Here is a 22,907-nt window from a genome sequence, read left to right as displayed (position 1 = left end):
CCCCGTGTCCAGCCCTGCAACCAGGGACAGTATCATTCGGTTCCTCCCTGGTGGAGCAGAAAGGGTTATCTGGTTATCCACAGGGAAGAGAAGAGAGATGAGAAGCCAGAGAAAACAAATATTAAATAAAAAAGAGAGATTTTAGTAACTTTGCTGTCATAAAGATTGTAATCAAGGCAGTAAGTAATAAAGTCAGTAATTATAAAAGCAGTAAGTATTTGGGTCAAGAAAGGTCAGTCGTTTCAAGAAACTCTGAATTTACAGGAGTAACTCACTCCTATTGAGATTGCATTTGCAGTTTCCAGACAGATGGAAATCACCAGAGACGCTTATCTACTGCGCTGCAAGCAGGGCTTTGGTAATCTTTATTCTGGGAAAACTTCAGGTTTAAAGTGTGCCTGCTGTAGGGTCAGGTCACATTCCTGCAATCTTAATAGAGATAAAGCCACCTAAAAATATCATTCTGACTATGGTGTGGATTTTATTAGGTAGAGACCAGCCTGGACTTTAAGAGGCCTAACAGGTCCTAATTATTCAAAGATAACTTGCTTCTGTTTGTAAACCAGATGGCTTGACAAAAATGAGGATGATGGTCAGATTGTCCGAGAACTGGTGCCTACTGGGGAGTCACCGATGCTAAAAAGTGAGTTTAGGTTGGGAAGAAGAAGATCTGGGTTTGAACTTCATATGCATGTACTTACTTGTTTTGTTCTACTTATTAATTCATGTCAATTCACAGCAAATCTACGTTTCTTTTTTTTTTTTTACATGCTTATCTAAGAAGCCACAGTAGGTCATTTGGGGGGAAATGCCTCTGACTCTTAAATCCTAGTTTATGAACAGGATTAATTTGCATAGAAGAGAATAATTGCAAAATTGTATATGTAGAAAGAAACTTTGCTTTATAACGCTGTGATTTGTTTAAAAATCACCTTTTTTATAGCCGTCTCTGAAGGATCTTGAATTGCCACTGCCTCGATAGAGTAAATTCTATTGAATAATATTGCTTTCCTGGAAAAGAATTGCTAAAAGGATTAAACCCTCCTTTTCTGGAGGACTAGGTCTCCGATACTACAATTTTCCTTAGAAAATGGTGCTTATTGAACTCAGGTTGAGATAATTTTTTGTTGATTTTCTTGTGACAGATAAAAAGGTCAAATTATTTAGTTAAATTGCAAGTAAAAAAAAGTTGCCTCAGTTGCCTAAGCTCATTTGTATGGCCTGGTACTCATCTAATGGTGAGGGGGAAGAACATAAGATATCTTCTGTTAAATTAGTGCATCTGTTGCATCTCTCATAGTTTGGTGAATAACTCCAAGGAACGGGAGCTTCTTCAGCGTGGCACAGAGATGCTGAATGCATGAACGGAGGAGCAAAGCCATAGCTGTGTCTATAGCTACTGTCCCCCTCACCTATGTATATATGTGTGTGTATATATGTGTGTGTGTATATATATATATGTAAATTTGAAGCTGGTTGCCTCGCTGAGTATTGGAAATACCAGTCACGTGTCTGAATTGTGTACATTGATCTCACTTCAGATGTCAGTTATCACATCAGCGTGAAGACAGGAGATATTCCAGGTGCCAGCTCAGACTCCAAAGTTTTCATCAAACTCTACGGGGAAAAAGCAGACACCAGCAAACAGCCTCTGTTAGTCTCTGATAATGATCTAGGCAACTATTTTGAACGTGGACGAGTGGATGAATTTACTCTAGATATGATGGATATTGGAAAGGTAAGAATTATTTGCAGGTGGCTCTGTGCTTCATGCCAGTGGTTGCATCAGAATCAATGTATTGCTAAGGAACGTATGTGATGTATGAGAGTCTGACCTTTGCGTAGGAGATTAAGAAACACATTTTGTACAGTCTATTACAATTGCAATCTATAATATCTGCTGTCATGTGAAGTGCCTGCTTTAAGTTTATTGTTAGATTTATAGAAATCACTTACATGTACACAGTGGAAGAACAGACTGCCCGGGGAAGTAGATTTTAATGTATTAAGTAAATGTCTTTGTTTCGTTTTCTTGTGTCCTCCTGGTTTTGTTTTTTGTTTTTTTTAAAGATCAACCGAATACTGATTGGGCATGATAACGTGGGTCTCCGATCGGGTTGGTTCCTGGCCAGCGTCCAGATCACGGTTCCAGTCCAGGGAAAGCAGTACATGTTCCCCTGCAACCGGTGGCTAGACAAAGATGAGGCTGACGGCAGGGTAGAGGTGGAGGTCTACCCAAGTGAGATTGTTCCCATTGAGAAATGTGAGGAAAGACTGAGAAACGTGTGGTTTTTTAATATACGACTATATTTGTATTATTGGCTCTCTTAAAGACGAGCCCACCACAGTAAACAAAAAGTGCCAGTCCCAACCAGCTTACACTGGTGAAGAAAGGAAATTATTTTGCTGTTTTGGCTTAAAAAAAACAGCGCTTGGAGAAACATTACTGGGTTCTCCATCTCCAGTTCCTGTGCCTGGAGGAGGGGTTGCATTCTGGGCAGTCTAACCCAGTGCAAGGCACTGCACTTCTCCGTTACTGTATCAGTGGGTTTGGCCTTGTTCACCTTTCTGTGCCTTGCTCATGTCCATTTGACTTACGTCAGTCTTTATCATTCTTTAAGATTATGTTAAAACTTGCCTTGGGATCCTGAGGAAGAAAGATGGTTTTTTTTTTTCCTCTGCTCTGTGTAACTCCCTCCCTAGGTCATCCCTAAATGATCTCCAGTATTACGGAGATCTTTTAACCACTCTATAGCTAATAGTGACCTGAAAGTCCCTTTTAAGGCTCTATTTTCCACCTCTCTGATACTGCTTTAAATGTTGTGGAAGGGAAAACTATTAGGTTAGTCCTCAGTAAATAGTCATGTTATCTCACATACTATTTGGATAAGAGCAAACACACAGTTGCCTCAGCTACACAGTCATTTGTTAAGACAGGGTAATTTCGTTTTGAGTCTCAGCCCTCGGGAATGTTGTATCTGAACTTCTCTGCTGATTAAATTGATTTATTTTTGGAATAGTGATAAACTACGAGGTGTCTGTAGTTACTGGAGACGTGCGGGCCGCAGGCACCAATGCCAAAGTCTTCATGCAGATTTATGGGGAGACTGGCAAAACTGAATTGCTCACGTTGGAAAACAGATCAAACAACTTCGAACGGGGAGCGACGGATACCTTCAAGGTATGACGAAGGCAGCCTTTGATTCTTCTATGAGGGGGAAAAAAATGACCAGCCAAAATTTAGGTATCAACAAAATAGCTGGGCCAGTTATCAAAATAATTGACTTCAACAAAATTGCCAAGTCTATTTTGTATCCTCTGTCCTTTATCCGTCTTTTTTTTGCTTTTTGCTCCTCATGGAGTGATTTTCATAATTACAGCAACTCATAGCAAAGGCGTCCTACTAGAGGATAGTCCAGCAACTGTTTTCATTTGCCTTTCCTTTCAAAAGGTGATACCCATTTGAGGTTTCGAAAGACTTTAAGTTTATATTTTGTACCTCACTTTTTCTTAATCTAGTTGGGCAAGAAGGAACCCCATACAGAATATAAGGAATTGCTCACTTCCGACTTTGCCTCTAGTCACACATGTCATTGCCATAGGTACTTACCACTAGCCCAACCCTGCAAACATTTGCTGTTTTAATTTCTGTGAAGGTGTGACTGCCCCATGGATGGTACTACTTGTGCCCCTAGGCTGATGTGCACTGCACGGCCATGGCACTTGACACGTGCAGCCCACTCCTCCGACTGTTGGTCTGGCCAGCGATTAGGTAACGGAGGTGCTCTGGCAGACTCATTGACGTAGGAGCTGAGCAATTCACAGCTGTGTCTGTGTTCAAATGCCTGTATGTATGGCAGTATCGTTACTTCTATTCTGCCAGCTGGGAGTGGGATTTAGTCACCGCCCTCCACAGCTGCGCTCCAGAAGGTCTCTGCTAAGCTGCCACGAAGCTCTGGAGGGGCTCACAGTGTGCAGCTTTATACCGTGGAGGTCACACTTCTTTCTGAGCAACCCCACAATGAGCAGGGTGGAAAAGCTTTGAATTTAACATGAGCATGTGAGCCTGGACCTGGTTTATCCAGGAAAAGCTCCTGGGCTCCTGAGTGTGCTGTGGTCCACTTCTGCCCTTCTTGCTCGGAGTTTCTGGCCAGAGAAACCAGTATTTGGAAGGCAGGAGTGGTTTTGGTTATTGCTGTGATGTGGGGTCAGAACAGGGAGAGGACATGCTGTCAGGACATGTCACAGCCACATCCTTCGGTATGGAAGAAAACTCAGCAGATGCCAACATCTGGACAGCACAATGCAGAATCCAGATGGAAGCAGGATTTAAAAACACATCTGTCGTAAGTGCTAACAGCACAAGGCTCAGCACTGCAGTGCCTTGAGCTCTCTTTGTGGATTTGTAGTCCCATTGCAGTGAGAGCCGCCTCATCTCACAGTCAAGCATCTACTTGGAGCTAGTATCATACGCTTCCCCCCCCCCCCCCCCCATCAAGACTGGGAGACCTTTTCCATTGCCACTTGTCAAATGGAGGTGTCTTCTACCGGAGCTTTGCCACAGTTTTGAACTGTATATTTTTGAGATCAATTCATTGCCTCTTGCCTTAGTTTCTTGCTTTATAAAGTGGAGTCAGTGATGTTTATCCATTTTTATTGAGTTCTTTGTGATTTAAGATTGCTAGCACTTTATAAATGCTTGCTTTTTAAAGACTATTTATAATTTTAAGATTAGGCTTCTCTCATTTTAAAGGAAATAAGCTTTCCAAAATTTATAAGCAAAAGCTATTAGCCAATATCAGATTTATAATGAAGCCATATGTACAATGTTCTGTTTACATGGCCATGTTTATATCATCTCTTGGATGTTGATTGCTGGGCTTTAAAGTTCTGCCCATTTTCTGTGATTTTTTTCTGAGTGTAAAAGGTAGAAGCTATAAAGCATTAATAGACAGATCCTCTATCTCTCTTATGATATGAATATTTACAGAAAGATATGGGCAGGAATAAGACTGTGAGCTACATGTTAATAGGAAATACCATCAGTTATAGACAGAGCATGCTGAGTGATCACAGAAAATTTAAGGGTGAAGCAGTATAAAGACACATTCTTTATGCCTGGACAGCTGGATCAATTTTAGTTTTCTGATAAGCATCCTGTGTGCAATTGATTTTGTTTTAATCTAACCAGAAAAAAAAAATGCTTCTCGACTGAAGCCTTCTATGTCAAGTTGCCAAATTTCAGCCTGAAGCAAATGTTTCCTAGTTTTATAACATAAACTCTGCCTATCGGCATAGGCAATCATCAGAGACAAGTCTTTGGTTGTTGGGGGGCTGTATGCAGTAAAACCTTCTATTCAACCTCATTAGTAGCAATCTGGACAAATAATCTAAAACAATCTATCTGCTGTATTTACTAGAGAGATGGAAATCTTCCTACTTATATAGCCTTCTGCCACTGATGCATCATTGTGACTAATGGATTTTATCCTCTCTACACCCTAGTGAAGTGAGAAGATACTCTTCTCATTTTCTATATGACAAGTAAGGAGAAGGGCAGACCAAGCCCAAGGTCACACAGGAAATCTGTGTCAGAGATTAGGTTTTCTGAGTCCAAGTCTAGTGCCTTATCCCTATCCTGTTATTGCTTCTTGCCTGGTTCATGTCTCATACTATATATTGAACATATCTTATTATTCATTCAAAAAATAATTCATGCACTGAAAAACTCATAAGCTAGTTCAATATTTTGTGTCTTCACTCTTAATGCCAACATGGAGACAATACTGGTGAGGAGAACAACAGAGAAGTGGGGAGCCCAGTAAATATGAATTCAACTCCTGTCTCTGCCACAGTTGTTCTGTATGTCTGTTCAGATGAGATTTGGTGATGGGAAGTACGAAAGAATAAAATAGGAAGGAAAAAGTAAAGGTAAACTTGTTTAAAAAATGACCTTATCCCTGCTTCTCCAGTCAGATGTTCTGGGTGATAGAGGCGATGCTCCTCATTTTTAGGACAGCACTGGTGACAGTTCTTTCTGAAATGAAGATGTCTTATATTCTGTTGGGTGTTGACTTTCTCTTGGTGGCAGATAGAGGCTGCAGATGTTGGCAAGATCTATAAGATTCGGATAGGCCATGATGGGAAAGGCATTGGGGATGGCTGGTTTCTGGAGAGTGTCACACTGAAGCGGCTTGCCATGAAGGTGAAGGAGCCTGAGAAGAAGAAGAAGAAAAAGAAAAAGTCTGATGAGGAGGAAGAGGAGGAGGCCAAGGCGGAAGAAGTAACGGATGTCTATACATTTGTGGCACATCGCTGGTTGGCTAGAGATGAAGTGGACAAGGAGCTTGTGGTGGAGCTGGTACCTGATGGAGAATCTGCCCTAGAGGGTAAATATCAGAGTGAATGTGCATGTGTGCGTAGATGTAATGATCGTGTGAAGGATGATAAACACTTTGTGTGCTTCGTGTGAGTGTGCGTGGTCCCTGAGCCATCCCACTGCCCCAGGCCTGCAGTGTAGCTTAGACTATGGATTGGTCTGTCAGCTCTGCTGAGGAAGAGGATGGTGGTTAATCTCAGGCAGAGGATGGAAGAAACGGCCCGAAATGGGAATATCCTAGAGCACTGCTGTAGGTTTCGCCAGCACTGATCTGGGGAAGATCAGAAAGTACCTAGTAAGCTCTCAGAAGCCGAAACATTCACAATTTACCTCTGCTCTTTTTCTGCACTTGTGATGTTAAAGGCTTTAGCTGTGACTGCCTGCTGCACCATTTCCCTGTCTCCTGCCTGCAGGACCCTCTGCCCACAACACCCTCCTCTGCAAAACAAGAGGGATGGATGTTTCAGAAAAGATCTTGTGCCATGTGTAATAAACTTGGGTAGTGAGTTCCCCAAGTTACCGCTGTAGCTGAGTTTAGCTTTAGCTATTTATATGGCTAATGAGAAGGATGAAAGAAGAAAGATACAGATTTTTTTTTAACAAACTCCAAACAAAACCTTTGAGAACCATGGATCTAGTGCAGTGTGGTTATTTCTTATTATCTCCATATTCCTCCATGTACATCTTCACATTTCTCATTATCTTATCGTTGCACTTTCACTTGCAGAGAACACATATGAAGTCCATGTTCTTACTGGGAATGTTTGGGGGGCTGGGACTGACGCTAATGTCTTCTTGAACATCTATGGTGTAGGAAGAGGAGACACGGGTGAACGCCAGCTAAAAAGGTCCAGTTGCCTCGACAAGTTTGAAAAAGGCCAGGTAATGCATGAGCTCACCTCACTCAAGCAAAGAGAAAGCTGGCAGAGCTCTCTCTGAGTTATCAAGCTGGTCATTCATTACTGTCTCTTCTCAGTAAGGCTTGGCTTCCTCTTCTGAGTTTGAAGCTCAGATGTGTTTTATTTCTTAAATATATTATCTAAAGCAAAATGCCTCAAAACATTTTCCAGAGGAAATTCATTTGAATAACAAGCTCAACACTCTTCTGCACTGGAGCCACCTTTTGTGCCTGCTTCCTGTAAGCGTTCTGGTAATAACAGTTCCTGCAGGAATACTTGAAAACCACAGACTTTATATTAATATTGGAGAGCATTTGTTAGGCAGTTCAAGTATGCCAGTGTTCAGATTGCAAATACGATTCTAAATGTTCTACTCAACCAGTCAGGGAAAAAAAGCAATATCACATGGTGTGCTATAATTACATTATAATCCAGTCCAATTAAACAACATCTCTTGTAGATTTAATATTTGCCATAAAAATGCTTATGAACAATTAAGCAACTATTACTGGCAGAAATTATTCAAGGAATAATTTTGAATAACGAAAAGTTATGGAAACAATAAGCAGATGTGGAAAACTTGCAATCAGTAGAAAGAACCTAAGGCTGTTAAATAAGCTATTAGCTGTGATTTATGAGTTTGGCACTGAAAAAACTGCAACCTGCACATGGTTCTTCATTCAGTGGGAAGAACTCCAAGCTGCAAACGTGACGCCCTCTGCTCTTGGGAGTAGAAACGCAAAGTCTACCAACAAGTTAATCACATTAAGGTGTTTAGAGTATTATGATAACAAGGCCCATCCTGTCACGTTAATACTGCTAATGAATGAACCTCATGGTTGTGGTAAATGACAAAAGGAAAAAATTCTGTGGTTTGAAATAAAGCACATGGAGGCACACAGGAGAGTTTCTGTAGAGTTAGTACATTTGTAGTCAGTCCCAGATTCAAACTGGGAGGGAGAATGCTAACCCTGGAAGGACTGAGATTTAGGAGAGGGGAGTTAAACTTAGAAGAAGCTGATGTGTGGATGAGGTAAAGAAAGAAGAGAAGGGCCCTGTGGCTGGTACCGCCTTGCAGGAGCAAAGCGCAAGTGCTAATGGGAGAGCTCACAGCTTGTAACTATATTAGTACCTCCAGCCCTAAGAAAACAAAGGACACTTACAGATACCCTTTGTTTTAATGGAAATAAATTATCCTGGCCCAGCTACTGCCTTTTTTCTCCCTTTCTGGGAAACACACTCATTTGCCTCTTGTCTCCTGTGCAGGAAGATGTGTTCACCATCAAGGCCATTGACCTGGGTGAGCTGAAGAAGCTGCGGATCCGCCACGATAACTCTGGTGGTAGCTCAAGCTGGTTCCTGGAGAGAGTAGAGATCGTTGATCTCAAGGAGAGCACCACGTGAGCAGCCTGTCGCACCCCTTTCATGTGGTCAGAAATGGGGGCTCGTTCTCCTAAGAAGCCTGCAAAACTGCAGGAAGGCAGAGGAGATGCAGAGGGGCATGGTTTTACCTCCTCACTACCTCAAAGAGAGTGTGCATCCTTTGGGAGTCTTGTGACAGTTGTGCTGTTAGATTGAGTGTAAGATCGCTCTCGGGCACCTCTGTGTGGGGTTTTGCTGTCCCAGCATCCCTGAAGTTTAGGAACCAGCAGTGTTTGGAAGGAAAATTCAGCTTTTCCTCTGTTTTTCCTGGGAGGGACTCTCCATCCTGAAGAGGTCCCCTTGCAGAATCTGCACCCACGAGCCTCCTTCTGGGGCTCCCCTCTGGAGGCACCCGACCTCCCACCTTGTGTTTTGTCCCTACACAAAGAGCTGCACCAAGGCCAAGTCCTGATCCAGGCAAACTCCCACGAATTTCACAGGCAGCTGGGGGAGCAAGCCTAGGCTGTTGCAAACCTTAAGTACAGGCTTGCCTTTGGGCTGTAACATGCTTGAAGTCACATGCTTCAAGCTGCACAATGCTTTGGTGGGTGGGATTGTTGGTAAGGACCTCAAGATGGTTCTGCTGTTTGTAAACATACAGTGCCTGGGAGACTGGAGTTTCCCTTGAGCTATTTAACTTCTCCTGGGAGGGTAGGAGTCGGGTATATGGGGCTCACAGCTCACTAGGAGCACTTGTCAGTAAGAACTCCCTGACCTATTTCTGGGTAAAGTTCACACAAACAATACCAAAACCCAAGGATGAAAGCAAATGTATTGTTCAGCTTTGAGTAATCTTGTTTTGTTTCAAGTATCCTCTGATTTGTGCTTATTTAGGTCATTAAAGCCGTGAAGTCCTGTGTAAGTGCTGGGTGCTGCTGTCATTCTTGTAGGTATTATTTCCCATGCCAACGGTGGTTAGCAGTTGAGGAAGATGACGGTCAGATTGTCAGGGAGCTGGTCCCAGTGGATGAAGCATTTGTAAAGAAAGATTCGGAAAATGATGGCCAGTCGCTTGCAACGCTGGGCCTGGAACAGAAAGGTTTATGTTAGCCTTGTATTTCTTCCAGTACGGGGTTGAAGAGAAACCAAGTTATTAGTAGTGCTAAGGGCGTTAGCCGTTAGTGTACACTGGGCTATAATTCTGCCTCAGATCATGAAGATCTCAGGTGCAAATGAAGTGTGAAGTGCAATGTCAGCCAGTGAGGAGTGGACACTCCTCATTTTTAGGTGATTTAATCATCTTGCAAGATTGGACCCAAAGTGCAAAAGCTAGGAAGATGGCTTACACATTTGGTCATCATCTTTTGCAAAGCAGTTCATGGAATAAGCCTCAAATGAAATGCGTATTAGTCATTAAAATCCAAGCCATAAATCCCAGCCATTTCATGTCGTTAAACATTTGGACATGAAACTGAGCAGAGAGCAAACATTATCAGAGAAAGGGAAGGGACCTAAATCTGTCTTCCTTTCCATTTTGCTGCTTATGTCTGTCATCCTCTTAAACAACTTTGTGCCTCTTGCTCCTGGGTCTGATGCTGCAAGGTGCTGCGTGCCCAGCACTTCCACTGGCTTCAGTGGCAGTGAAAGGTCTTAAAACTCTCCTTTAACACCCCCCCACCATAGGCTCTTGAATATACGAATGACTTCCAGAAATGATGGATAGTCAACAGTTTACTTCAGGAGGACCTGTTGCATGAACAGTGACTTGGAAAGCCATGCATGTGCCTAAATACTATTTTGGAAATCTTGAGCAGGCTTTTGTTGTGCAGTGAAGACTATACTGGAATTTTCTGTAATTTTTGTGTGCTGCACTTTCTAGATGATGGTGTGACAGGAACCTCCCTAATGATTCCATTGTGAAGGGTGTGCCTGTGAACATGAACTATATATGTCGAAGTGCACATACTTTCTGATACGTGGTATAGGCACCTATATTATTTGGCGCTACTAGAATAAAGAGTTTTATTTTTTAAATTAAATAGTATTGAAGGCATAGGCAGCTTGGAGGAGCCTTCCAGATTCCCCAGAAGCGAATGGGAAGTCTGAGCACATCTCTTGCCTGTCGAGATGCAGACTATGTACTGCGTGACCGGAGCGGGAGAGGACTGTACAGCCAGATAGCCCAGCTCATCCTAGTAACCATCACAGCATGTGACAAGAATCAGAGATTACAATATGGCTGTTATCTGTCAAAATAAAACCCGAACCAAACACACATATGCAAAGAAAAGCAGAATTAATTCCTGCTCAGACTTCACACTTTTAAATCGATATTTTATTTGACAGCTAAATCAACGACGTACACTGTGAAAGTGAAAACTGGGGACAAGAAGAACGCTGGGACAGATGCCAATGTCTTCATCATTCTCTATGGAAGTAAAGATGATACAGGTATGACTACTATGTGATGGAAAGGGATGAGGCCTCACTGCCAGACGTAACTCCCTGAAAAGGCTGGGCAGTTTCTTCTTGTTCCCTCAATACCTGCTCCTCCTCCCTTCTTAGGATGACCACATGTTCTTGCTGTCTCCACATACATTGTGATAGCTGGGAACGTACCATCAGCTGCTGTAAATTGCTGTCAAACTTTGAGAGGCTGATTTGCACCAGCTGCCGATCTAAAGGCTTTCATTTCAATTATAGAAACAGCGCAGTTGACTGGGACTGCATCCCTGAGTGGTGAATGTGGTGAATGATTTGCTTTCCTCAGCGATGAATCAGCATGCTCCTGCAATCCAGCCCTCCTCTGCCTCTCTGAGTGCCCCAGAAGTATTTAATCAGCTGAAGAGCAAATCCTCTTGGAAACAGCCAAGCTGTGTGTGCAGTGACTGTGGTGGCTGTGAGAGTGGCAGTGAATTAATGGGTTTTCCATACCTGGAACAGCAACCGCAACAGTGCTGGCTCTGTGGCCCTGCCAGTGCATCACTAGAGCAGGGAATATATGTATTTTGGGCCAGGGATGCTGCTACAGCTATAGATCTAGGGTTCAGAGTGAGGGAGGGACAATGCTAAGGTCTTGAGGTGAAAAGCCATTTCTTTACATTTCAGCCACTTCCCTCATTCCACTGGTGACATTCACAACGGATTTGTTTCGTACACTAAACAGTGTCTATTTGCATCACTACAACAGGGATCATCAGCCTAAAGGCCTCGAAGATTAACAAGAACAAATTTGAGCGTGGGAAGGTAGACGAGTTTACAGTAGAGTCTGTGGACATTGGAGACCTGAAAAAAATCAAGATAGGCCATGACAACAAAGGTAAGATGACCTGCTTTGTTATGTGGTTTTCCTAGTGTGTTAGGTGCATGGCTGTATAAGATAGTGTTTCTCCAAAACCCTAAAGGTAACTTAACCTTTTGGTCGCAGATCTTTGCTGTCTCCTCAGCTGTTGCAGTCACTATCACTGCCATTAATGCCATTGCCATGACTGTGGCAGTAAGAGCACATGGTGGCAACTCCAGGTAGCTTTGTCTCTCTGCAAGAGACTCTTTAATTTTGCAAGCACTTTTCTGGAGAGAATTCTCATACATGTCAAAACCTGGTGGCTTCTTGTGTTCTACGTAGGGTCTCTAGACTTGAAATTAGTCTCTTTTAGTTGTTAATGGTTTTGTTGTTTCCGTCATCAAGTGCTAGCTGCTTTTTAGACATAGGTATGGCTCTCCTACAGACAAGAGAAGCAGTGATAGGACATATGGATTTCTTCCCTATGGGGCATGAAAGGACATCTTTGTTGATAATTTCTCTGTCTTATTACAAGGACAAATTAATCCAAGTGAGGGAGTAATTATCCCTTCCACATGCACACCTTTAGCCTGTTGCAAACACAAACGTAAAGCGCATTAGTTCAGACCTGGAGTGTCACTATCATCTTTATGATTTCTATTCTATTCTTCCATTGGCAAAAGAGAAGCAAGATTTATTTCTCAGAGGCCTGGAGTACAAAGATTCATTTGATGTTGTCTGTGAAGGCTTTGTGGGTTAATCCCTGTATCCCTCCTGCCGCAGGTAGTTCAACTGGCTGGTTCCTGGAGTGGGTAGAAATCGATGCCCCATCCCTGGGACGGTGCCTCAAGTTCCCTTGTGGCCGTTGGCTGGATAAATCAGAGGACGATGGAGCCATTGAGAGAATTATCTTCCCTGCAGAACTGCAGACAACAGAATATATCCCATGTGAGCAGAATGCCATTTCCCCAGGATACACCCGTCATTATGGAGTATAAAACCCCATGAGCTAGTGAGGTTTTATAGACTTGGCATCTCCCTGGAATTTGCTCTGAGAAATTTGTAAATACATCACATACCAATTACTCCTATTACTACAAGAAAGTTCCTCTGGGTGCTCTAGACTAACATTTCCCACCTCCATGTGTTGTATTTGCCACATCAGAGAGTAGTTAGAAAACATGTGGCTGTCTATGATTGTCCTTTTGCTCCCTCTTGCACTATCTTCTCCAAGTCCTTGGTCCATTCCTGAGCTGGCTTCCTTGTCTCCAGTTTTCCCTTTGATCCTGCTCCATTCTAATATTTATGTTTCTGTTGTTAAAGTAGAGACTTGTTGTCTCTCTTTCAAGCTAATTCTCCTTGGTTGCCCAGGGCTGTTGGCACTGTGCATCCCTCTCTTGCTGAAATATCCTCTTCCAGAATTTCTTCGATGTTGTGCTTTTCTGATAGACTGTTGCACTCTCTGTTTTGGCGTTCTCCAACTTTTCCTTTATCTTCACTTCACTCCTTTCTAAATTAATATTTGGTGTAAACCCAGTGTCTTTTGAGGGCTCTTTCTGAGTGCTAAGCTGATAATTTTCCAGTATGCCATGACACCCCAAACTTCTTTGTTCAGGCAAATTCTTTTGCTGTCTCCAGGATATCAAGAATCAGATAAAACAGCTTTCTTGAAATAAATTACTTGAAACATTGGTTTTCTCATTCTTAAGCCCTCCCTTTCCCTTGCTTATGTGTGCATCCATGAATGTGTGTAGGGAACTCATAGCCTTGGGACTGTATTTGACTCCTACCTCCTGCCCTATTTCAAATTGTTGGCAAATTCTTCCTAGCCCACCCTCAGGGGACTATCAAAGTTGGCTCTCCCCTTCATTAAGTAAGATGCCACAATGGTGAGGGCCCAGACCAAGACTGAGGAGTTGATTTCCACCCCAAGCCCTGCCAGGTGCTTCCTGGGTCACTGTGGGCAACTGATAAGTCATTCACACCATCACATTTAAGGACCTGGAGCCTGAAACCCTCAAATAGTTGATAGAAAAAGATGTCTCCTAGTTCACTGCATTCCTCAGTGTATGCATGGACTATATCAAGAACCTTACCTTCTGAAGTCACCTGTTTAGATATCAAAAGTTAGAGCATATGCCTCCCTCTGCTGCCCAATCTCTCTCTTTCTGCCTCAGTTTCCTGCTTTATAAGTAGTTGTGAGAATAACCGCATGGAAGACTGTCAGCTGCTTTGGATCCTTCTTCTTCTTCTTCTTCTTTTTTCTTTTTTACTGCAAGCACCCTGGTTAATGCTGAAGATCTCTTACACACTGTCTGGCCTACCCTCCAATCTCCAGATCCTCACACCCAGCAGTCTGTAAACTAAAATCATCTCTCATTTCCGACGACCTGCCATTGATCTCTCTTTGTGCCTCCCCCACACTTTGACCAAGGCATCATTTATTTCTCGGTGTGTCTTGCTTTCTTTCCCTAAAATTGCTGGAGCAGAAGGGCAGGTGCTGTTTGCTGCCTTCTGCACTTTCATCAGTCTGCTGGAAGACACAACAGTCTTTATGGTTGAAAGGAGAAATTGCCATGCAGTGAATATGTTCACAGGAGTCAATATTACCCACAGACCTTGCATGTGCTTCTCACCAGGCTTTTCCCTGTGTGTTATCCCAGTCAATATATATTTTGATGCATGTGTTGGCTATATCATTTATTAATCCGGGTCTTTGAGTATGCAGTGTGTGTAAACCTGATTTTTGCCAGCAGAAAATAGTCAGGCCTCTCTGGCAAGCGGGTGGCACCAGCCTCTGTGTCAGCTTAGGTCGTTTCTCCAGTTAAACTGTTCCCATCATGCTATTTACTATACTCTAGTTTCCTAATTTTTGACCTGATGGTTTCAGTTTGCCAGAGGTAACTAAGATGGTCTGACTTTTTTTATGATGACTTGCACCAGAACTGTTTTGCTAGGAACAGATGATGAAAACATGTCATCGACATCCCAATTAAAACCATGCCTGTGGAGATACAATCTTAAAAGTGCCATGTAAATGAAATGGGAGTCTGACAGCTGAAAGTTGTGCTGTTAGTGACCTTGTTATGGTGCTACTTTGCTGATTCAGTTCTAAGCCGATGTTAAAATTCAAGCAACAAGAGCAAGCACCACAGACTTCAGCGGAGGAGATCATTTTTAATTCAAAGTGCGTAGCATGTGATTTTGATCTCCAGGATTTTTTTTTCCTTACATATCGGAGGAACTATTCCAGTTTACCTGCAGCACAGCAGAGTGGATTTCATCGGGGCTGGGCAGAAAGAATATTAAGTACCTTCAGGCTTACTCTCTGTAGAAGAAAACTTCTTCATCGCTGTTCTCCTGAGAGCTGGGTTTAGAGAGCCCGGATTTTAATGAATGATTAGCCTCTGATATGCATAATCAGAGTTACTCCAGCAGCAACAGATACGGTGCCAGAAACAGTCCCTCTATCCTAACGGAGATGCTGAATGTGAAATAAAGCTCAAAGTACTGTAGTGTAAAGAATAGCAAAGATGACTAAAGCGACCGCAGCGTAGGAGGGTGCAGGATGACAAGCAGCTGAAAAGGATTCGAGCGAGGGACAGGAAATGGTGGAAACTGGGTAGGCGGAGTATGGGAGAGGGATGGCAGGGGATGGATCCTGATGGTGCTGCTGGGTGTCAAATGCTGTGCTCGTGGGTAGCGACGTGGAGCGGAGATTTTTGTCCTGATGAGGTAAAGAGAAGTCTCTGCTGTAAATGAGTGATGCCCAAGTCTCACCTAGCATTTTTCTTCTACAGATTTCAGAAAGGAATTAAAAGAGAGAGGGGGAAGGTTCAGTTTACCGACCCACACGCCTGAATTTGCATGTCTTCATGGCAGCAAAGTGTTTAATCTGCCATTATTATCAATGGGTATTTGGTCATTTGCAGACAGTGGATCTGGAGAACATTTCAGCTAACCCTGAGGAAGATGCCTGCGCTTGCTTGTCTGACTCATTCTCCAAACTTCATTGACTTTAGCGGTTAGATCTCATTTGGCTGTAATGGAGCTTTATATACCTATCAGATGTGCAGGCATCCGAACACAGCTTTCCTACTCTGAGCTGAATGCTGTCTCACTTTGGAGCCTGAGGTGGGAAATGACTTGACTGAGGATATTCAGCGAATTGGTAGCAGAGCCCAGAGCAGAGCCTCTATCTAATTCCTGGGTGAGGTTTGTTATTCCTGAGTCATGCTCCAATGGGGCACTGGATTGAGAAGCTGTGAAAATAGAAAAGGACAAGAGGAAGCATCAGATTTTTAGGCAGTGGGACATTCTGGAGAAACCAAATGCACTGAGTAAGGAAGTATTTAAGGGCTTGATCCTTCTTGTGCTGCATTCAGAACTGATCTGGCAGTATTTTACCTGGTATGCCTTGGTCTTAAGGACTATATGCTGTCAGAGCAGAACATGGTACTATGAGAACACTAGATCAAAGAGTGGCCAGGAGAGGGTTTTATTTCTTTTCCTTGGGATTGCTTTTTGTCACTTGTTCAGTGATGAAAGCAATAGTGGAATTTTTACCAGCAAGGCTATCTTGAATATTTATATACTGCCTCCATTTGGCTTAGCTTCATCCACCAGCCTTGTTGCTCAAAAATTTGTGAATTCATGATTTGCTTTAAGATTTGAGCTGTTGAAGTAAATCATATTTCAATAACTTTAGGTGGCAGGTATAAATATACTGAGCATTTTCTGACCCAGTGACTGAACCCAAAGTTTCAGTAAATGAACATAGATGTAGGTCAGTTGGCCTTATAGGGTTGAATGAAATTTCTCTGAATTTTTACAGGAGTGACCAAAGTCAGAATCTGACTTGAAGCGTGATAACCCTTATAACCACAGGTGTGATTCCTCTTTAACTGTTGAGTTTTCTAACCCAGATTTTGTTTCATTAAAATGTTCTTAGGAGTGTTGGTCTGCTGCTTACAGACTTTTGTTCGTTTTGTTTTTATTTTCTGGCACTTCCTGAATCAGTTGTCCCTTACGAGATCACGGTGTACACCAGCGATATCTTTGGAGCTGGCACAGATGCAGATGTCTTCATCGTTCTCTATGGAAGTGATGGGATCTGCACTCAGCAGAAATCCCTGTGCCTCAACAAGAGAGAGCAAAGGATGTATTTTGAAAGGAACTCGGTGAATCAGTTCATCATGGAGGTAAAGTTGCTAAAATCAAAATTGCTTCTTGCTCTTATCTTAGAGCAGAGGTTACCCTACGGGGATTAGGAAGACAAAATGGAATGAAGTGGAAAATTTTCCTCTTTTAGGGAAAGCTGTTCAGCTTTTGGAACCGGAAGGGGTGGTCTGCTTGTGGAACTTGGGTTCAGTTCTCTGCTCTTAGTGGATTCTGGAGCAAATCTTTTCTCACTGAGCTCCAGTTAGTAGCAACTCAAAATTATGGTCACACAGTGTCCCTGGGGCCTAACATTGTGTAAGCATTGCAAGGACTGGTGCAATCGTATCATGGAGCTGAGATGTCCTAATACATGGATGCAGAGACTTGCCCTTCCATACAGAGCTGAGAGGCACTTTGGAAGGTCCACGTGTAGGAGAGTTTACCTCTTCCATTTCCTAGACCATACTTGATCTTAAGATAAAGAGAGGGTCTTAGTCTCTGTAACTACTGGATATAATATGTCACCCTCTCCTTCACACCCTTATGTACTTGCACATTTGCTTTCTTCACAGTTCACAATATTTTTAAAGGTAGCATGAACCAAATGTCTGTGATATTGCCGAAACTATGTGCCTTCATTTAAGGTCCTCAAGTGTCAATTCATGCTATAGTTTCAGAAGATCTTGTTGAAGGGTGCTTACTACTAATAGTACTTACTACTTATGTAGTACTTCATCTGAGGTGGATGGTTTGTTCATTTGTTCCAGCTCTGTGGCAACCTCTGTCTTCCTGGACAGAGACTGTTACTTTGCTGTAGACATCATGATTTTTGGCTACCTGGGGCTTAATTTTTGGAAGACCTTGTCAAGTGTTTCCTGAAGCATTTGGACATATGTTATGCAGGTAGTAAACCTGTGCATATAGGTCAGGGTGCTCATCTACACCTACAGTACTCAGCAATTCCTATTCATAGTAAGTTCCTCTTGTCGAGAATTTGTGAGAAGTAAAAATACAGGCGGTCCTGCTCTGGCTTACTCTTTTTGGTACTGCTTTGATGTCCTCCCCTTCCCTCCCTGGCTGCAGCACTGACACTGGCTTTGCAGAGCACCTTACAACGTGCCTGTGTTTTAAGTTTGGTTTGTTTTTGTAAAATAATTGAAGGGAAATATGAAAACAAACTTTTTAACAAGTTAAAGTACTTCCAGCCCACAAGGGCATGAATCAAAATGAAGGCCCAGCATGATTCCTTAAAAACAAAGAGTAAGACTTAATTTGGTGGGGTCTCCACAGAGACTTTCATGACAGAAGTTGCAGTTATCCATAGGTATAAATCTTAAACTGTTATTGTTATTTCTTTATTTCATAAGATTTATTTTGGTTTTGATAGATTCTGAAACATCAGTACTTTTCTTAGATGTAGCAAGTGGAAATGCAGTTTGTTCTCTAGATTTATAACATCATATTAACCTGTCCGCAAACTTCATTTTTTCTTCACCAGTTCCTCTTGCCGCAGGAAGGGGGATGAAGCAAAATATATTCCTCTCTCACCTACTTGTGTAGAGCCATAATTTGGAGCTCAGTAGACCTTGAAAACAATTTGGGGAGCTCAAAAAATACAGGCTGAGAATTGCCTGTTTGTCTTAGTGCTTTTACTGCCCTGCATTTTGTATTTTCAAAAGAGGCACAGAAAGTTAGAGCTTCAGCTATGCTCTGAAGCAACGATTCACAGGAGATGCCTATAGCAGAGTGAAAAACACTTCTTTTTTAACAAGAACATTATTACTATGTATTAATTGAAAGCCTCATTGAAAGATGAGTAATGGGACAGGACAGAGGAGGAATAACATAATTTCCCCAAATGTATAGCTGTGTACAGGCATGAATTTTAGAAACAAATTTGGAACATTTAATTATTTTGCAGTTGGTGTTGATGCTGTCCAAAGTCAGGGCAGGACCTGTGAAACCAAATCAGATCTGTTGGAGTGGGAACTTGCTGAGTACTATGGTCAGCCCTATTGAGCCCAGGAGTCTCCTAAAATCTCTGATGTCTTTGCTTCAGGATGTGGCAATTTTGTCAGCTGGGAAGTGAAGATGGGAGTAGGCTCCAGTGGTACAAATTGATAAGTTCAGTTTTTTAAAGTCTACGAGAACAAAAGACTCCAAGTCCCTATGGACAGAGAGACAGCTGAGCATGCTTCTCCTATGTGCAAAGGAGTTTTGCAGCCAGCTTTGGATTTTTAAAGCCCAAGTGTATGAAAGCTTGCACTAAAATAACCAAAAGATATTGCGTAGGAGAAAATGCTATTTTTTCCTGTTCAAGCCTTTGGAAAGGAGGTGGCTTAAAAGTAATGAAATAGTGACAAGTTACTTAAGTAATAAGGTGAGGCATAAAAAATAATAGCCACTTCCTAAGTTACTGATCTTCTTGACTTGCTGAGAACGGCACTTGGATTCTGTGGCAGAATGTGAGTGAGACTATAAAATGCCTGGCTGTGAATATTGTGCTTTGGTCTCAAAGCCATCCTTCCAGTGTTATAACTGTGCTCAACCATCTAATCACCTGTGTGTTTAAAAACAAGGGAAATTAAAAAGAAAATTTAAGATGCAGCAGCATTGCAATTTCTAAAAATTACCTCCACTCCCACTGAGAAGTTTGAGACGCAGGATTGCTGCCATGCGACCGAATCTATCTCCTACAGTTCGTAAGCTATGTAGTGCAACACAAAACTTCATTTTTTGGATAGATGTTCAGGAGGACCCATTAGGTAAATGCAAGTCAGGGCATAAGTAGCACTGTCTGTGGTGGTGTTGTCGGCATAATGTTTGCTCCCCCTGGGACAAAAATAATGTCCTGAAAGTCACCTGTTGTTCATGCCATAATTTTTCCTTTTTTTTCTGTAGCTGGAGGATGTTGGTGACATTATTGAAAAGATTCGCATAGGACACAAGGGTGGAGGGCTGAATTCCGGATGGCATTTGGATCGTGTGGCGATTCGGAGACTATTACCAAATGGAAAGGTAGGCTGTGAATCATGGCACTCTGGAATATATTCCCATTGGCAGCTGCTTGCATTCCCCAAAGCAGATCTTCAGGATACAAAACTTGATTAACAGTGAAAAATGCATCCCTAAAGAACAATGCACGCTAATGAACTCGCTACAGCTTAGAGATCTGGGGACAAGCATTTATTATCATGTTTTATTCTTCAAATGTTCATTATAAGACTCTGCAATAGATATTTCTAAAAGTGCTTTTTCTCATTGTACCTGTTGACTAGAATAAATGTATTTCTTCCTGGCAGTGGATGGGAGCAAGGCACTGGTGCTATTGCTCAACCTTTTTGTTGTCTTTGCTGTTGTTCATCTTTGGTGGTGAAGCCGCGATCTGCATGCTGGATTTGAAGGCAATATTGTCATGGCTTGCTTGGTGGACTGAGAGTCCAGAAATCAGTCCCTTAATTCTGGAAGGATAAATACAGGGAGTCAGTACAATTAGGGCAAGCAAAATGCCCATCAGTGCAGGTCCCTGAATCAGTCATATAAAACCCATCAAGTTAGGTCCTAGGACTTTTGGTTGCACATGTCAACAGGATTAAGGCAAAGTAGCCAAATTGATCATCCTCATCCTACCCACATAAGAAGTTCTCCCTTGGCCCTGCTTTAGGGAGTTGGCTGTAGCGATAGCAATGAGTCTGGCTGCAGGTAAGTGAAAGCTCAGAAGAAAATCACCTCTTCAAAATTCAGTGTAGGACTGGAGCAGTAGCTGTATGTGAGAACATCTGGGCTCTCTCCTCTGGCTCATATTTTCTCCTCTTGTTCTGAGATGATTTCAGCTTTCATCCATGCTGACAGGAGAGAACTTCTCCACCCTCACTGCTCAGGTCTACCCCTTCCTCAAATGGCTTCTGATATCTAATGTTGGTGAACCCATGGCTTGCTCAGGTGTGGTGAACCTATTTCTCATCTTGCTTCTTCCCTCAAAATTTCAGGGATATCCTTTACTCTCTTTGCCTCACTGCATGGCTTAAAGGTCTGCCTTGGACTTTCCTCATCACATTCAAGGCCGTATCCTCCTGTACAAGTTTCTACACTAGTAAATATCTTTTGCTTGCTTCTAGTGATCACATTTTTGCCAGTCCACTATTGTCAGACCTATCATCTGCCCATTGACTCACCCTTATCTTGTACAGCTTGATTAGGTTATGGAACGAGAGGATACTGTTATTGGTGATACTGCTATTGGTCATGGGCTAGGAAGGATGAAAAGGAGGATCTGCAAAGGCATGGAAACCAAGGGCAAAGAGATTCCTGGGCTGCCTGCCCTCTTTCGACAGCCACATTTGACTGAGCACTTTGGGCGGCTCCCAGAGTTCAGTGTTGAGTCCTCTGCCATCAGCCCAGAAATGGGCTTGGGGCTGCACGGCTGCACAGTCATTACAGCAATTTTTGAAGGACAGATAGTGAGAAATCTGGGAGGCTAGAGGAAGGAAAACCATGAACACCTGAAAATGTAGCGATTTACAATTCTGCTGATCTTTTGATTATGGCATGGGAAAAAAAGAAGAAAGCAGAGCTCTGCATGATGCTGCTGATCAGCCGCAGGATATTATGACCTGCTACAGGATAGCAATATGCTGCCAGCGCTTCTAAAAGCTGTGCTACCTGATTAGACTGTTAAGATGTGTCTAGATGTATCTGTAATGCTGCAAAAGAAAAATGAGGTCAGTAACTTTTCAGATTAAATTGAAAGCACTTGGGTAGCAAACTTGAATTGTTGCATGCCAATAAAGCTCTGTCTAGGCATGCCAATTATATCTGATAATTATATTTCATTTGTCACAACTGGGAGAAGGGCAATGCACTGACTTTTAGCACAGTATCGTACCCTGCCTATAGCTCAGGGCCAGAGTCAAACTCTAATGAAGCAAATTCTCTTCCTAGCTACAAGAGGATTTTACTGTGGGTAACACAAAATTGTGCACTTTACGTCACTTAAATATTAATGCAATCACTAACAAGGAAACTCCAATAAAAACTGTGGCAATGACATGGTGATTAACAATAACGACACAATTAACTCTTGCAGCGACTGTACATTATTCCCCATTGTGTGGGCCCTTGAGTCCCTAGATATCCCACTACCAAAAAACAGTGTTCATATCACTGGCACGTACACCCAACACTATCAACATTAAAGAGCGGTTAAAAGCTTCAGTGCGAGATGGGACTGAAGAGGAGTGTCTAATGGGAGGAGAGGGTTTCAGCACTGAAACATATTGCTCTGGAGAGCCCCTCGCTTCCCAGGCTGTAGGGGGGGAAGGTAACCACTGCAATTGCTGTTCGTTGACCTGGCATACAGCGCGATAGTATAGCTTACATGGTCGGACACCCAACACAGAAATGAGGAAGCAGAAGTTGTGGTGTGACCAGTCATTACGTGTTTACACAGTACAAATAACCCCTGAAGGCAAAATACTTGCAAGTCTGGGATTAATTGCAAGTCTTATATATTGCAAGTCTGCGGTTAAATAATAGCAGTACAGAGAGCATCAAAGAAGAAAATCATGTAGATTTGACAGCAAAAGAGTTGGGCCGTTTGGATTCAAAGAATGGTTCTGCTACAAAAACAAGCAAGTCACCCAAAGCCTATATCTGAAAAGGCCCATAACTCCAGCAGATCACCTTTTCTGGGACCTGTGCTCAGTGGTATGATGTCTGGTTCATGCCATGCTAGCAGTGACTGCAATGGGCTGCTGGTCTTAGGTGCACAACCAACTTCTCCCCAGTGACTGTGGCAGAGAGGGCAAGATCCAGCAGCTCAAGA

The 22,907-nt window shown here is 42.6% G+C and overlaps 1 protein-coding gene across 3 annotated transcripts in view; it reads left to right on the top strand.

Moving 5' to 3' along the window:
- Positions 1-22,907, top strand: part of LOC135324727 (lipoxygenase homology domain-containing protein 1-like) — a 117,832-nt gene that overhangs the window by 40,891 nt on the left and 54,034 nt on the right. For 2 of the 3 annotated variants that reach the window (XM_064501584.1, XM_064501586.1), the window contains exons 13-25: positions 567-643; positions 1,542-1,738; positions 2,071-2,263; positions 3,021-3,181; positions 6,092-6,389; positions 7,107-7,261; positions 8,545-8,678; positions 9,591-9,739; positions 10,987-11,091; positions 11,831-11,959; positions 12,707-12,871; positions 16,943-17,124; positions 19,985-20,101. In XM_064501584.1, coding sequence (XP_064357654.1) covers positions 567-643; positions 1,542-1,738; positions 2,071-2,263; positions 3,021-3,181; positions 6,092-6,389; positions 7,107-7,261; positions 8,545-8,678; positions 9,591-9,739; positions 10,987-11,091; positions 11,831-11,959; positions 12,707-12,871; positions 16,943-17,124; positions 19,985-20,101 — 2,062 coding nt within the window. The remainder of the gene's footprint in view (positions 1-566; positions 644-1,541; positions 1,739-2,070; positions 2,264-3,020; positions 3,182-6,091; positions 6,390-7,106; positions 7,262-8,544; positions 8,679-9,590; positions 9,740-10,986; positions 11,092-11,830; positions 11,960-12,706; positions 12,872-16,942; positions 17,125-19,984; positions 20,102-22,907) is intronic. The other variant, XM_064501585.1, reaches the window with a different exon arrangement.

Source organism: Dromaius novaehollandiae, chromosome Z (assembly GCF_036370855.1).
Source record: "Dromaius novaehollandiae isolate bDroNov1 chromosome Z, bDroNov1.hap1, whole genome shotgun sequence".
NCBI classification, from domain to species: domain Eukaryota; kingdom Metazoa; phylum Chordata; class Aves; order Casuariiformes; family Dromaiidae; genus Dromaius; species Dromaius novaehollandiae.
This window is presented reverse-complemented; position numbering and strand designations above follow the sequence as displayed.